This window comes from Triturus cristatus, chromosome 5_2, assembly GCF_964204655.1.
Source record: "Triturus cristatus chromosome 5_2, aTriCri1.1, whole genome shotgun sequence".
In the NCBI taxonomy this organism is placed as follows: Eukaryota; Metazoa; Chordata; class Amphibia; order Caudata; family Salamandridae; genus Triturus; species Triturus cristatus.
Window position 1 is genome coordinate 54048245 of NC_140588.1, and position 13370 is coordinate 54061614.

A 13370-nucleotide genomic window follows, 5' to 3' on the forward strand; every position below is an offset into this window, starting at 1 on the left:
CTCCACGGAAGTGCCTGTAGCTGATTTCTTTGGGCAAAATGGCGTCTGCGTCACTGATGAGTATTTGGGGCTTAAAATTGTGAACCGAGCGGACTTGCATTGGGGCAGCTGCTGTGCTACCAGCCCCGAGTGTGATTTGCAAAACCAATCGAGTTCAAGACGCCTTCAAATCGGTCAGTTGGCCCCAATTTTATTGAAGGTGAATTTTCATGATTTCTTAAATATATGTGAATAACTCGCAAGGTGAATGGATTTGTAAATATAGTGAAAGCTGGTCAAGGAGCAATGTCCGAGAGGATAGTTATGTGTAAAGCGTTGCTGAGTGTTAAGAGTTTATCGAACGACACTAAACAGGTCCACAGGTTAGTGACTTTGCGCTGATTTTTCGCTGATTTTTGGATGGCCAATCCAAATCTGCTTCCGGCAGGTGATCAGTGAACTGCCTAGAAACGATGACGACATCGCATCGGCAGCCCTCGAGGCAAATGACAAAACTATGCTAACCGTAAAATTCATGTCACCACGTCCTTAACTGAAGCTGGATTCTTTTAGGCAATTTATGGCCCTGCGTTCAATAGTGAGCTCATGTCAGTCACCAGAATCAAGGAAGAGTGGTTTATGCTGCATTGGAGCAGCACTCCATTGTATACATTACTTTAATCTTCGTGATGTTAGGATTAAACTCAGTTCAGCAGAGTGATGCTGGAGTTGCACTTTTTGGAAATTATGTGAAGTGCCCACAACAATCTTCGAGGATGCCTGCCGGGCACAACTAATAAAAACGTACATAAAGTGCGATAGATTGATGTTATTGACTATATTTTCATAGCCGATGGACTTTATAGCCTTTTCATTTCATGGTATGTTTGGTATACTTGTAAAACTTATTTTCAGCAAGTCTGTTTTATGATGCCGAAGTAATTAAGACGAGAAAAACACGAGAAGTCGTTTAAATCTTTTACAAAAACATTCTGAAACAGGCCATCTAATCATTTGGATTTTGGGGAAAATCAGGCTGCTGGATGGCAGATGTTTTCTAAAGTGGCTGAGGATTGTATTGTAATTGTATTCATATAGCGCTCACTACCCCTGACAAGCTGTTAATGCGCTTTACTCAGGGCAGCACACTGCTCCAGAACCTAGGGATAGTGGTTAGTCCAGTGGATATTGATTATTGTTACATTTTGGTTTAAAATCTGTGCCCTCAAGAAGACCATTCATTGTATTTCCACCAGTTTTTTTGTGGTGGATGACATTATTGAAGTGAGGTGTGATCATTCATCAGTGGGTAGTTCATGCAGATGGTTGGTGGGGTTAATGGCTGAAACCAAGGTTAGGTTTTGTTAGGTTATAGGAATGACTTCCAAAGTGGAGGTTGTGATTTTAAAAAAATGTAATGAGATCAATTTACAGAAATAAATTAATAAAGATTAAGGAAAACCTGCTTGTGACTTACAGTAGGCTGTGCTCAGAGCGAGGAGGCCTGCAGAAGATGGAAATTAAGTCAAGGGACCTTGGAACCACTGGGGGAAGACACAATTGGAAGATTTAACTTGAAGCGAGTTTTTCATGCGGCGCTATGGGAATACAGGGTTGGCTTTTTGAGAGAACATTCAATTCAAGGAAGCAAAAGTGTAAAAGAAACAACATTATTTACATGCACTATATTAGGTCGTTTTGATGGGAACATGCATCAGGTGAACAGTCTATACTCTGAGAAGCTACCACTAGACCACATCTTCAGCAAGGACAGTTAATTAGTTTTGGGGTTGGAAGCATGAACTATTGTCTGCATGCATATATAGATACACACGGATAGCTTTAGGCTGCACTCAAAGGAAGCAGTAACCGCATGATAATTGCAGCATGAATCAATACATGGGGTAAATAACGCAAACATTAAAAAGGAGATTCTGAAAATGCTAGAAGGGGTGTCTTCTGATACTCACCCTTAAAGATTGGCTCAGATTGTTAATTGCAAAAGTGAATTGGGATCCATCTTGGATGTCCCTGATTTAGCATAGTTCGAAATGGGGGTGAAGTTACCCTCCGCAGCCCGTGGAGGTGTATTGTCTGCATTTTTGGGGCTGTAATGTACTAAACTGCACAGCTGATCCTGTGGTATCAGCCCTGTAGCTGTTTTTTACAATGGTTCCGAAGTTTAACTTGTGTTGAGGAAATGTGTCTAATTGTAAGCTAAAGATCTTAGAAGCAATTACATTAAATAGATGATTTAGCTTTATCCGATATCCATGAAATTTCTAATTCTTGTCAGAAGGTTTACATTAACTGTAATTGTTGTTTTCATTATATGTTATGAAGAAGCCATTGCTAGCATTTAAAATACGCTATTTTTCTTTAATTATCAGGCCAAAAATTACCAAAATGGACTTCAAGAAAAGCAAATTAACACTTGTGGTTGTTGAAGATGACGATCAGGTAGTATATTCAGATACATACATTTCTGCATTATCTAGACAAATGTCGAGCATTTTGGTGTTAATAAATGTGTTTTTGTTGTTTCCTCTTCAGGGTAGAGAACAGGAACATACCTTTGTTTTCCGGTTAGACAATGCCAAAGTATGTAAGCATCTCTGGAAGTGTGCAGTGGAACACCATGCTTTCTTTAGATTGCGAACGCCAGCGAACGCTAAACCAGACAGGTCTGACTTCATACGACTAGGATCTCGCTTCCGATTCAGGTACTTCTTGCTGTCGATGGTGGTGCTGTTCTTGTATATAGTTGGTTTGATTGTGCAATCTTGAGCGGGAAGCTAATCCTGAAGTAACCGTGACAACTGGAGATTATTAGTGCAAAATTAGAGTCAAACTAAGTTATCTTAATCCCTCTCGTGCTGCCTCGCCCCACCTGTTTTAGCAGTTTTCTCCTTTTTAGGTCTGGACATTATTGACTTTAGCTACATGCAAGTATTCAGGTGATAGAAAATAAAGAGAATATAGAGTGGGGGTTTCAAGGTTAAATTGAGCTATTACATATTTTACATTGTCTTTTTAGGTCTCGCCTAGCGACGCAGCGCATGCGCTGCTCGCGTTGGCGAGAACTATTGTTGTCGGTTTCTTTGCCGAAGGGGGACAGGATATGTGCATGCTCGTACAGAGGACAGGCGACGTGCATGCGTATGGCTCACCTGTTCCGTACAACGCCCTCATGGCGCGCTTTCACTTTCCCTCGCTCACCGTTCTGGAAGCTCCGGTTGTGCACATGCTCAGTCTGTCTCCCAGAGGTTCACCGTGGACTTGGTGGGCGGCATTCTCGTGCAGGGCACGACACAAGAGTAGCACAGTCATTCACCTGGTTTAATGTCTAGGTAAAATTTACATGGCTGCATATTATTGGCTATTCATTATTCAAGGTAAGCCATTGACCTTTCAGTATTTTAAAGTTTGCACTACATGAAAAGTATTCCCGTTTTACCCTTTCCTCCTGTAGAGTGCGGTGATGTCATTATTTAATACATATTGATAAAAACCATGGTTCCAATAGTTGTTTAAACTCACGCCGTGCCCTCTTCTCTATGGTTTCCCTTTGCTTCCACCAGGGTTGGTTTAGCGAGTGACGGTGGACTAATCCCGATTGCTGCTGACAGACCCGCCCTCTGCACCTTAGGTGCCTCCTGAATCTGCTTGTGGGTTAGACACTTCCCTGGGTACTGGGCTGGTTTTCCCTCCTGGGTCATCAACAGAGGAGAGTGCTTCCTTTGCTATAGTGATAACGCTGTGCCACTGAGGTATTACACAACACTTTCTTCTATGGAAGTCAAGACAAATCTTCTAAATGAAGTTCTACAGCGTGGACAGGCTTAGCCTTATTCTTGCTCATTGGTGATTTTTGTTTACGTAGCACCCTACGCCAGAACGTCTGCTAGTTAAGTTTTCAACTTCAGCATTAAAATCCAATTCTTCCCTGGCGAACACCCACAAACAGACAGTCAGAAAGAATTGAGGCAGTCAAAAAACAAATGTTCATCAGCCCTGCAATTGGTCAGTACCAGCTGATTGATAGAGCAATATTCATATGTACTCTGGCACATGGTTGGTGAGATTTTGCTATCAGTTCCAGAAATATTTCAGGCCCCCACAGCTCAAATCATCCAGGATGGTCAGGATGTGGCCAAATACGTGATACGTTCTGGACAGGACATGACTAGTTGCTTGGGCAAAGCAGTTGAAACTAGCACGGTACTTTGGCGTCACACATAGATGTGATCCCCAGAATTCCCTGGAGATCCGCAGGCTTCACTTATGGACTTGACTTTGGATGGGTTTCGACTCTTTGGAGAGAAGACTGATTCAGCCCTGAACGCTTTAAAGCGAGCCGGGCCACGGCGTATTCCTTGGGCCTTTCTGTTACTGCTAAGCAATTTCTTCAGCAGTTCTGTCCCTTTTAGCTATTCTCAAGAGGTTTGGTGTACTGGCAATACCATTGCCCATGCCCCTGCAACAAGCACCCCAGTCCTTTCAGGTTTGGGGATGGGGGTCAAGCACACAATGTCCAGGCCACCAAAGGCAAAAGCCTTCTCAGTGACCCCCACCCCAATATAGCAACAGCCTCCAAGCCGCTTCAGCCTCCAAGCCGCTTCAGATTGCCCTTAGAACTTGCCCACCCTGTGGCAGACAGGATCCAACATTTCCTGCTTGGGTGGTGAAATATAACATCCGACAAATGGGTCCTTCAAGTTGTTCAACGGGGCTGTGCCCTGCCACTCTGCCATTCCTTTCCGCATCTTCTGTCCACATCAAAGCGACTTTTGGAGGAGCACCTATCCATTTTGCTTCAAGAGGTGCCAGCTTCTTTGGCCAAAGGAGCCATAGATAGAGCTGGGGCCTGAGAAATAGGGATTGGCTGTTGCTTCTGTTATTTCCTTTTGCCGATGAAGGATGGAAGCCTTTGTCCTATTTTAGATCTATGCCCTTTGAACACCTTCTTGCATAAGGACAAAATCATGGGGGCCCAGATTTCATCTTCCCTGTGTGAATGGTGGCTTTGGATTTGCAGAATGCCTACGTTCATATACCTGTCCTGCAATCCCACCGATGCAACTTGCGGTTCTGAGTTGGTTCAGCTTCACCAGTGTCTCTTCGGCGTTTATGAAATGGTGGTGGCAATGGTCATGGCACACCTTCAGCTGTTTGAAATTCATTTTACCGAAAATTTGGGCTTTTTAAAAAGAAAAAAAAATATTCCATAATTACACAATTTGGGATGGTGCTTTTTGTAGTTTCTTCAAAGTTATTTAGTGAATTTCTGCTCTTTATCTGCAGTTTATTGTTGAAATTGTCCCACATTTCAGCTGATGTGTATACTGTTACTCTGTAAAAATGGCCAATATGTCCGTAGACACCCCACCCGAGTCGATACACATTGTAACCTGAATATAAATGGCTAACTGAATAGGATCAAAAGAGGGGCAATACGTGAAATTTCTAACATTTATGGTGCAGACATTCTGCTGTTACAGGAACTAAACCTCTTGGTGATGAGATGTCCTTGCCACTTTCAGCACGGGTTCTAAGAAAAGTTTCATTTTAGGTTCATGAAGTGGTTATGGGGGTACTGATGCTGGTTAAAACAACAAGCATTTGCAATGTTATAGGTCTCGCATTTACGCTAGTATGAGCTATTGCCATTGCAAATAACTATGCCCTTTATTTTTGTTTTCGTTTGTAAAACATAAATAAAAGACATTGTCATTTACAATGCCAATAGCTTAAACTTGCATAAATGCGAGACCTGTTGCATTGCAAATACTTGTTCAATTGGTGAGACAGCAAGAAAAAGGTAGTGTCACTCTTCAGTCACTTTATGGAAGAATATGATGTTTATGTAAAACAATCGGATCCAGAGTAGAGCCCTTTATCTTTTGTATGGAAGTTTCAATGTTGCAGTAGGTGGTTGTGTAATATGATGTATTTTTGGAGGTATGTGTGGGTCTCTGGTTTTTTTTTCCCAGTGAAGACTAAAGTTTTCCAGGAAACTCTTATCACAAAAGAAATTGAGTTACTGGTTAAGGGGGGTAGCACCCTACTCAAGCAACAACCACAATTGGTCAGGGGGAAGTCACAAGCAAACCCGGAATGAACCTGTGTATAACCCTCTGGTAGCTTGGCACAAAGCAGGCAGGCTTAACTTGGAGGGAATGTGAAAAGTATTTATGCAGTCCTTCAGACAGTAATAAAGTGAAAACCCAATGCAAGAAAAATCCCACACCAATTTACAAAAATAGAGTAAAATGGAATAAATTGAGATCAAAGTGACAAAAATCAAATCGGTAGAACTGGAGATATGCAATGTTAAATATTTGAGTGAAAATATTGCGTAGTAGCACAAAGCACCCACTGTGTTTGTGCTGGACCAGGACAAAGTCACAAGTTCAGGCTGGCCTCAATGTATCGTGGGCCGAATGGGAGATACCGTTTACAACGCATGTGTTGCAACGTGTGCCATTACAACGCAAGTTTTACAATGCAAAATCCATTACAATGCATTCCCCAAACTAACGCCCGGGCGGAGTTAGAATAGTAATTTGCGCTGTAAAGGATTATTCATTGTAATCGTTTGCGTTGTAATGGCACTCGTTGTAAATGCTTGCGTTGTAATGTCGTATTTGGGCCGAATACAGGGACCAAGTTAGACCCACAGTACAAAGTACCTTAAATCCAGGGTTGCAGAGTGTTGTGAGATCCCACATTGAGGATGCGTCTCATTGCGGCGGTTCTCGGGAAGCTGTGGGGCTGTGAAGCAGAGTCCTGCATCATCGTTGAGGGGCTTGTGATGAGAAGTTCTGCGTTGAAGGTACTTCACGCACTGGCAATTCTGACAGGACTGTGGGGCTGCCATGCAAAGTCCTGCGTCATCGAGGGGCTTGCTATGCAAAGGCCTGTGTGAAGGATGCATTGTGCAGCTGCGGTTCTGAGGAGACTCTGGGTTACAATGCAAGATCGGGGATACGTCCCGCTGCAGCGGTTTCAAAGCAGATATGTGCCGCACTGCATCGGTTCTGCTGACAGGACCACAGCTGGGCTGGCAAAGCACCTTCAGGCCCACTTCCAAGGGTCCAGGACTGGAGTGGCACCACTTGGAGGGCAAGACTCTCAGCCAGTAGAGTCCAGATGCTAGTTCAAGATGGAGCCTTTTCTGTCCCCGAGGGTCAGATCAGGAGGCCAGACAACTAGCCGTTGGAGCCACTCTGGTAATCCTGAGATCAAGATGCAGTTCCAGTCCTTTCACTCTGGCAGCAGGGCCACAGAGTAGCAGTCCTTCTTGCAGAGCAGCACAGCAGTCCTCCTGAGTCTTTCTCCAGTGTGCTGAAGAGTTGTGTCTGAGGGTCCATTATTTATAACTGGTGCCCACTTTGAAGTAGGAGAATGTTTCCTGCCCTAGCTTGTCTGGGGTCACAAAAGACTTGTGTCAAACCCTTTGTGAGTGTGCTCCGGCAGAGCCTTTGTGATGTGGCAGTGGGGTAGGTGACCGCTCCTCCCCATCAAGTCAGAGGTGGCCCATCCTGCCAACACATATTCTCCTACGTCTCAATGTTTGGTGGCAATATACAAAGACCAACTACCAGCTAATCTTAGTCATGTGACCCATGGTAAATGCACCAATGGTTAGGAGAAGAAAATGGCAGCTTTCTAAAAGTAGTATTTTCAGGATTGTGACTTAAATTCCAACTTTACGATTAAAAAGGCTTTTAAATTACAATTCTTTAGACACCTACCTGCTGCCAAGTTAAAGTAATCACTTGTTACATTTAATAAGGTAACCCCATGTTCTGCTGAGGGAGAGGTAGGCCTTGCAGTAAAAACAAATGTAAGTTTTTCACCACCAGAGCATGCAAAACTTAAAAGTACATGTCCGACTTTTTAAATACACTGCACCCCTGCGTCTGGGCTGTTTAGGGCTTACCCTAGGGGTGACTTATAAAAAAAGAAAGGCTTGGGCCTGGCAATTGGTTTATTTTACTAGGTTGAAATGGCAGTTTAAAACTGCACTACAGGCTGCAATGGCAGGCCTGAGACTGGGCTACTCAAGTGGGTGGCACAATAAGTGCTGTAGGCCCACTAGTAGCATTTAATAATTTACAGGCCTGAGTGCATAGAATACCCCTTTAGTAGGGACTTACAAGTACATTAAATGTGCCAATTGTGTGTAAGCCAATTTCACCATTTTTTAAGGTGACGGCACAAGCACTTTAGCACTGGTTAACAGTGGTAAAGTGTGCAGAGTTCTAAAAGCCACCAAAAACCGGCTCAGAAAACAGGAGGGTGAAAGCAAAAGGTTTGTGGATGACCCTACAGAAAGGGCAAAGTCCAATAAAACAAACCATCAAAAGGTTTGCTGGTAGGTAGTGTGAGATGTTCAACCTCTGTGGTTTAGGTGTTGTGTGTAATCTCCATACCCACATCAGATTTTGTGATCTACTTACGTGCAGTATGTTGTTTTCTTATGGCAATATAGTGGTTTGTTAGATGCGCAGAATTAGGTTTTCATGAGTGCCATAGTATAGTGTCATGGTGAAACTTTTAGATAACATCCCATATGGAAGTTTCATTTAACGCCTCATGTTTAATTTAGTAGTGTGGCATTCATGTGAAATGCCACATGTGGTTTGCAATAAACATTTACACCACCCACATGTATGACTGTTTAAGGCTGGCTTCAGGACCACCATTGTCACCTGAAGGCTGTAGCTTAAAGCACTGCTGTAGCACATGTCAAAAGAAACCCTTTTGGCAGGTAGAAAAACCTGCTTTTAAACTTTAGGTAAGCCATGTACGTATGCCTTGTAGCCCACACTCGTAGGTGCTTAAGTTACCACTTCAACTTGGGAGGCAGCAACTTGTCAATGTTTTGGGACCAGAACTATGGTTGTAAACCATTCAGGTTACTGATGCACAGTTTTGAAGGGACACGTTAAACACAGCCCTTCCTAGCTGCAGACCTGTAATAATTCTAAATCCCATCTAGTGATTACGAAAAAAAACAATTCTTAATCAATAAATGGGTTTAGTACATTAGAAACCGTCTTTTACCAGTTACAAACCCTCTAATTTAGTTAATCACAGGGGTTGGCCATCAGTAAAAGCTTTTTTACTTCTGGCCCTAACTGATGATGAGGTGTGAAATACCTCTTTCCTCAGAAAGCAGGAAAGTTGAAAAGAGTAATCACTGACTACTTATGCTAGAAGGTGGGAGTTGACAGTGAACAGGAACGGATAGTGGCTTGGTTTTTGGCATTTTTATGATAAACAGGAACCTAGTATGAGAGAGGCCTTTGAACTGAGCTGCTTCCTAGACTTCTTGTCTCAGTTTTCAGTTGGGGGAAACTCAACCATCAGTGGATCTTCATTTCCAAAGCGCAGAACGTAGGTTGAGTTTGGGCACTCCGGATCCTGGAGCAAAGGTCCTGCCATCAGGAACAAAGACTTCTGAGATAGTGTGCCGGAAGGTAAACTGGAATTGTTTGAAACGTAGAATGGCTGGGCTAACTGTTATAATTAGATTAGGAAGTGTCACCAATCACTAGCTAGCTTGCATGATAAAAATGTCATCCCACCACCAACTCATGAAACTACAACCGAAACTGGTGAAGACTCAGAAGGTGAAAATTCCTATTGGGCTGATTTTTGAAGAGGACTGAGGTGAGACTGTGGCAGCTGGCAAGGAATGGGGAAGGCAGGATGGGGGTGTTAAAAAAACAAAAAAAAAAAAAAACCCACAAAAAAACACTTACCTTTCCGCAGCCGCTGTCTCTCGTCATTCCTTCTCTTCCTGGCAAGTCCGCAATGGGGAAGCACCCTAGCTCCCCTAAGCCAATCACAGCACTTCAATGCAGCGTTGTGATTGGTCTGAGTGCCATGGTGCGACGCTCAGATGGGTGTCTGGGCATGTTCCCCACCAGGCTGTGTAATGCAGCCTGGTGGGCAACATGCTTAGTGTTCATGTCACTTTGGTGGGGCCAAGACGGTTGGCCCAAGACGGCCAGCCAAACACTCTTGCGCTCTTGGAGAGTGTTCACTCACCACTCCTCCCAGGCTCTGACCCCAGCCCATCCCCACCCTAACCCAGCCCCTTTGCAAAGAAGAATAAAAGGATAATAACGAAGTTATCATTTTATTTTTATTTTTTTCTGCTCTCAGAGCAGTGGGGTGACGCTCCTCCGCCTTTGCTGGCACCCTGCTAGAGGGACAGAAGGGGAAGGAGAGCTACATCCTGTGGACAAGAATGTTGCCTATTTGGGATTGGACTGCATTGGGCCATGTATTTTTCCTGGCTGGAGAGAGACCTGTGTCAGAAGAGCTCTCCCTGAAAGTTTAAAAGCTGTAGGAGAGGCCAATTGAGCTGAAGAAGAGGCCAAGAGAATTCCATTACCACGAGAGTGGGACATAGTAATTTATTTTTAAACTCGGAAGATTGTGATAAGGTGCTGAGGTCCCACAAGAAAAATGTAACCTCTGCAGTTGAGGATTCCTGGTTTACATTTTCAGGCAACGTTGAAAGCTGTTGTGGGACTGCTTGAAAAAGATGTATCCAACCCTGTAGAACCTGAAGCATAAAAATGCTGTGGGATTTGAAAACCAAAAAAGTGATCAAGGCCAAAAAGATCTGGCAAAGTCAGTAAAGTCATCCGAGATGCAAAGCGACCTCAGTGACTACACATTCCAGCTTTGCCCTACTAAGAGCTTTTGTCGCTTAAACTTAAAGCTTTACCCAGCACCTGCAATCGCTTGTCCAGGCAGGAGGGACCCTCGCCAGCTAAAGGATCCTGCCTGGGTCCATGGGAAGGGTTTGTCCAGAGATAAAACTTATTGACTTGTGCAATCTGGTTTGTTTACCTGACAACCGCTCCATTGTGGCCAGCTGAAAATCGTGGCCGGCTCCCATTGAAGCACAGTTATTGACACTGATCCAGTGCGAAGCATGCCAAAAATAATTTTCTCATATTATGTCTTATAATTTCACTGAAACTAGGCCCATAAACAACACTTACACCTCATTATGATATCACTTTCAGAAGGTCCTCAGATTAATCTTTGGTTGATTTAATAGGGACCAGAAACTGAGAGAATGTGGGGCAATCTCAATACGAGGACCTGGAATATAAAATTGCCAAAAATAAATATCTACTTCAAGTATTCCTTCCGTAAATAACAAAATATATATAGTGAAACAAGAAATATGACTAAAAGAATAAAACAAAATCGATATAGTTCACCAAAAACATTTATTTAAACTCTTTAGAATGGATAAAAGCAAGGAATAAATGCATTTGAGGTTAATTTAATACACTAAATAAGCACATGAAGTCTCACACATTACAGTAAATTGTATACATCAGTGACTCGCCTATGGAAAGAGGGGGAGAGAGAGTGAAAATTCAAGATTATACAATTCGAATTACAAGTCTCGAATCATACAAACCAAGTATGGAACTTTGATTCAGTCTGTCAAAGCTTGTAGCATAAAATGCCGCAGATGGAGTCAGTAACTCTTCAGCTGAAAAGTTAATCTTTGCTAACTTTGCCAGCTGACAAAGTACAGATTTCGAGTTCGCAGTCAGGAAAAGTTCAGCGTTGGCATAAAGGAAAATTAGAGTTCAGTCCTTCAGCATGCCATGCAGGGTATACGAAATTCAGCAAGTCCCCCTGCTCCTCCCTTGCAAGGCAATAATACTCCAAATGTTCTCCGTATACACCCATAAATGTTTTTTAGCCAAATTGTTGAATGCTCATTGGTCCGTTCTATGGTCTGCTCATGGTGTGATCAATACATAATTTTAAGAATACGGAAGGTTAGGTAATCTAATTTAAATATCGTCTAGTTTGTTAAAGTTCTAATAAACTTTCATCCTTCTCATGGAAGTTTTCAAATAAACCATTTTTTAGATACTTTGTCATAAAGTCGAATACTCTTCCTGGGTTTGCTATCTATTGTTACAAAGTCTCTGCATACAACATCCGATAGGAAGAAATGTCCTTTGTTTAAAAGCAACTTCATGAAACGTTCTCGCAGCGTTCAGCATGACAGCTCAGTATGACTTTTTCTATGTTCTTGCACAGGCCAGCAGAATAAATTATTTGTGAGGCCTACATGAAATTTAGCTGAATCACTGTCAAGTTAATCACTATAACACTATAAACAAACTCATTAATAAAAATCATTTGCAATACTCTGCATCTAAATTGTCACACAATAATTAGGAAAACCTCTCCTAGACATTATTATTTCAAATGTACATTATTTGTGTAATTTCTAATGTTCACATTTTTCTCTATATGTTAGACTTTAATGATTAAATTCAAACTGTAAAGCTTATTAGCATTTGTTATTTCAATCACTTGTGATTATTTTACCAAATCCCTAAGCATCGTTATGCATATTTGTTTTCTTTTTCGACACATTATGTTTTCATTTCTATCACGATTAACTTTATCTTCATTATTTTTCTTTAAATAACATATTTATCACTCCGGTTATTCTTGACAGTTTTTTGTTTATATTTGCAAAGCATAAATCAAAACTTTTGAACACTCTGGATAATTTTACGATGCAATTGAACATTTTCACCTTCATATTTTAACTCAATTTCTTGTCAACTTTATCAATATTAGTCGTAAATATAGTTAGTAAAGATAACTGCTAGAGGCAAAAAAAATCAACAATTTATGTTCCATCGATTCCCCCTTTGATGGTGAACCAAGCCATCTCACAAGTCTTATTTTTCAATCTTGTCTTAATGTTGTGTTTTCAGAATGCAGTTGTTTTAATGCGTTTTAGACTAGCTCGTTCACGATTTTTCATGTCATCATAATACCCACAATGTTTATTTTCTTATTCTACTTCTGTTTTACTTCTTTTTTTTCCCCCTTCATTTCTCTCTTCTTTGCCTCTTTTGTTTTGAAACATTTATATATTAGTACAATCATTATTAAGCCAATAGCAATTGATAATAATGGTGTCAGTATTTTGCCTACGAGACACTTTCCTAGTGCTGCAAACCGACCTCCGACACATGAAAATCCCTTTGCAACCTTCTCCCAAACATCATCTGTTTTTAGTTCTGTTAGTTCTTTTCTTATTTTAGTAATGTTGCTAATATAATCCTTCAAGTCTTTACTTTTATCAGGGATATAAGTGCAACATTGTAGGACCCTTAGCATACGGCAAACTCCGCCTTCCTTTGCTAATAACACATATAAGGCGAGCAGGTTCTGTAAGACCATAGATCTTATAGCAACCATTTAATATTAACAACTAAGAACCCTCCAGCAGTGTCAGTAGATAATCGATTTACTACTGTTGACAATTCATGAATTTTGTGCAAGTTCAATATTACCCCAACTCAGGCTAT

At 41.8% G+C, this 13370-nt stretch overlaps 1 protein-coding gene across 1 annotated transcript in view; it reads left to right on the plus strand.

Annotated features, from left to right (window-relative positions):
- The window catches only part of EPB41L4B (erythrocyte membrane protein band 4.1 like 4B), a 729970-nt gene that overhangs the window by 609526 nt on the left and 107074 nt on the right, over nucleotides 1–13370 (plus strand). Inside the window, exons 10-11 of the mRNA XM_085606843.1 lie at nucleotides 2370–2439; nucleotides 2533–2702. Coding sequence (XP_085462969.1) covers nucleotides 2370–2439; nucleotides 2533–2702 — 240 coding nt within the window. The remainder of the gene's footprint in view (nucleotides 1–2369; nucleotides 2440–2532; nucleotides 2703–13370) is intronic.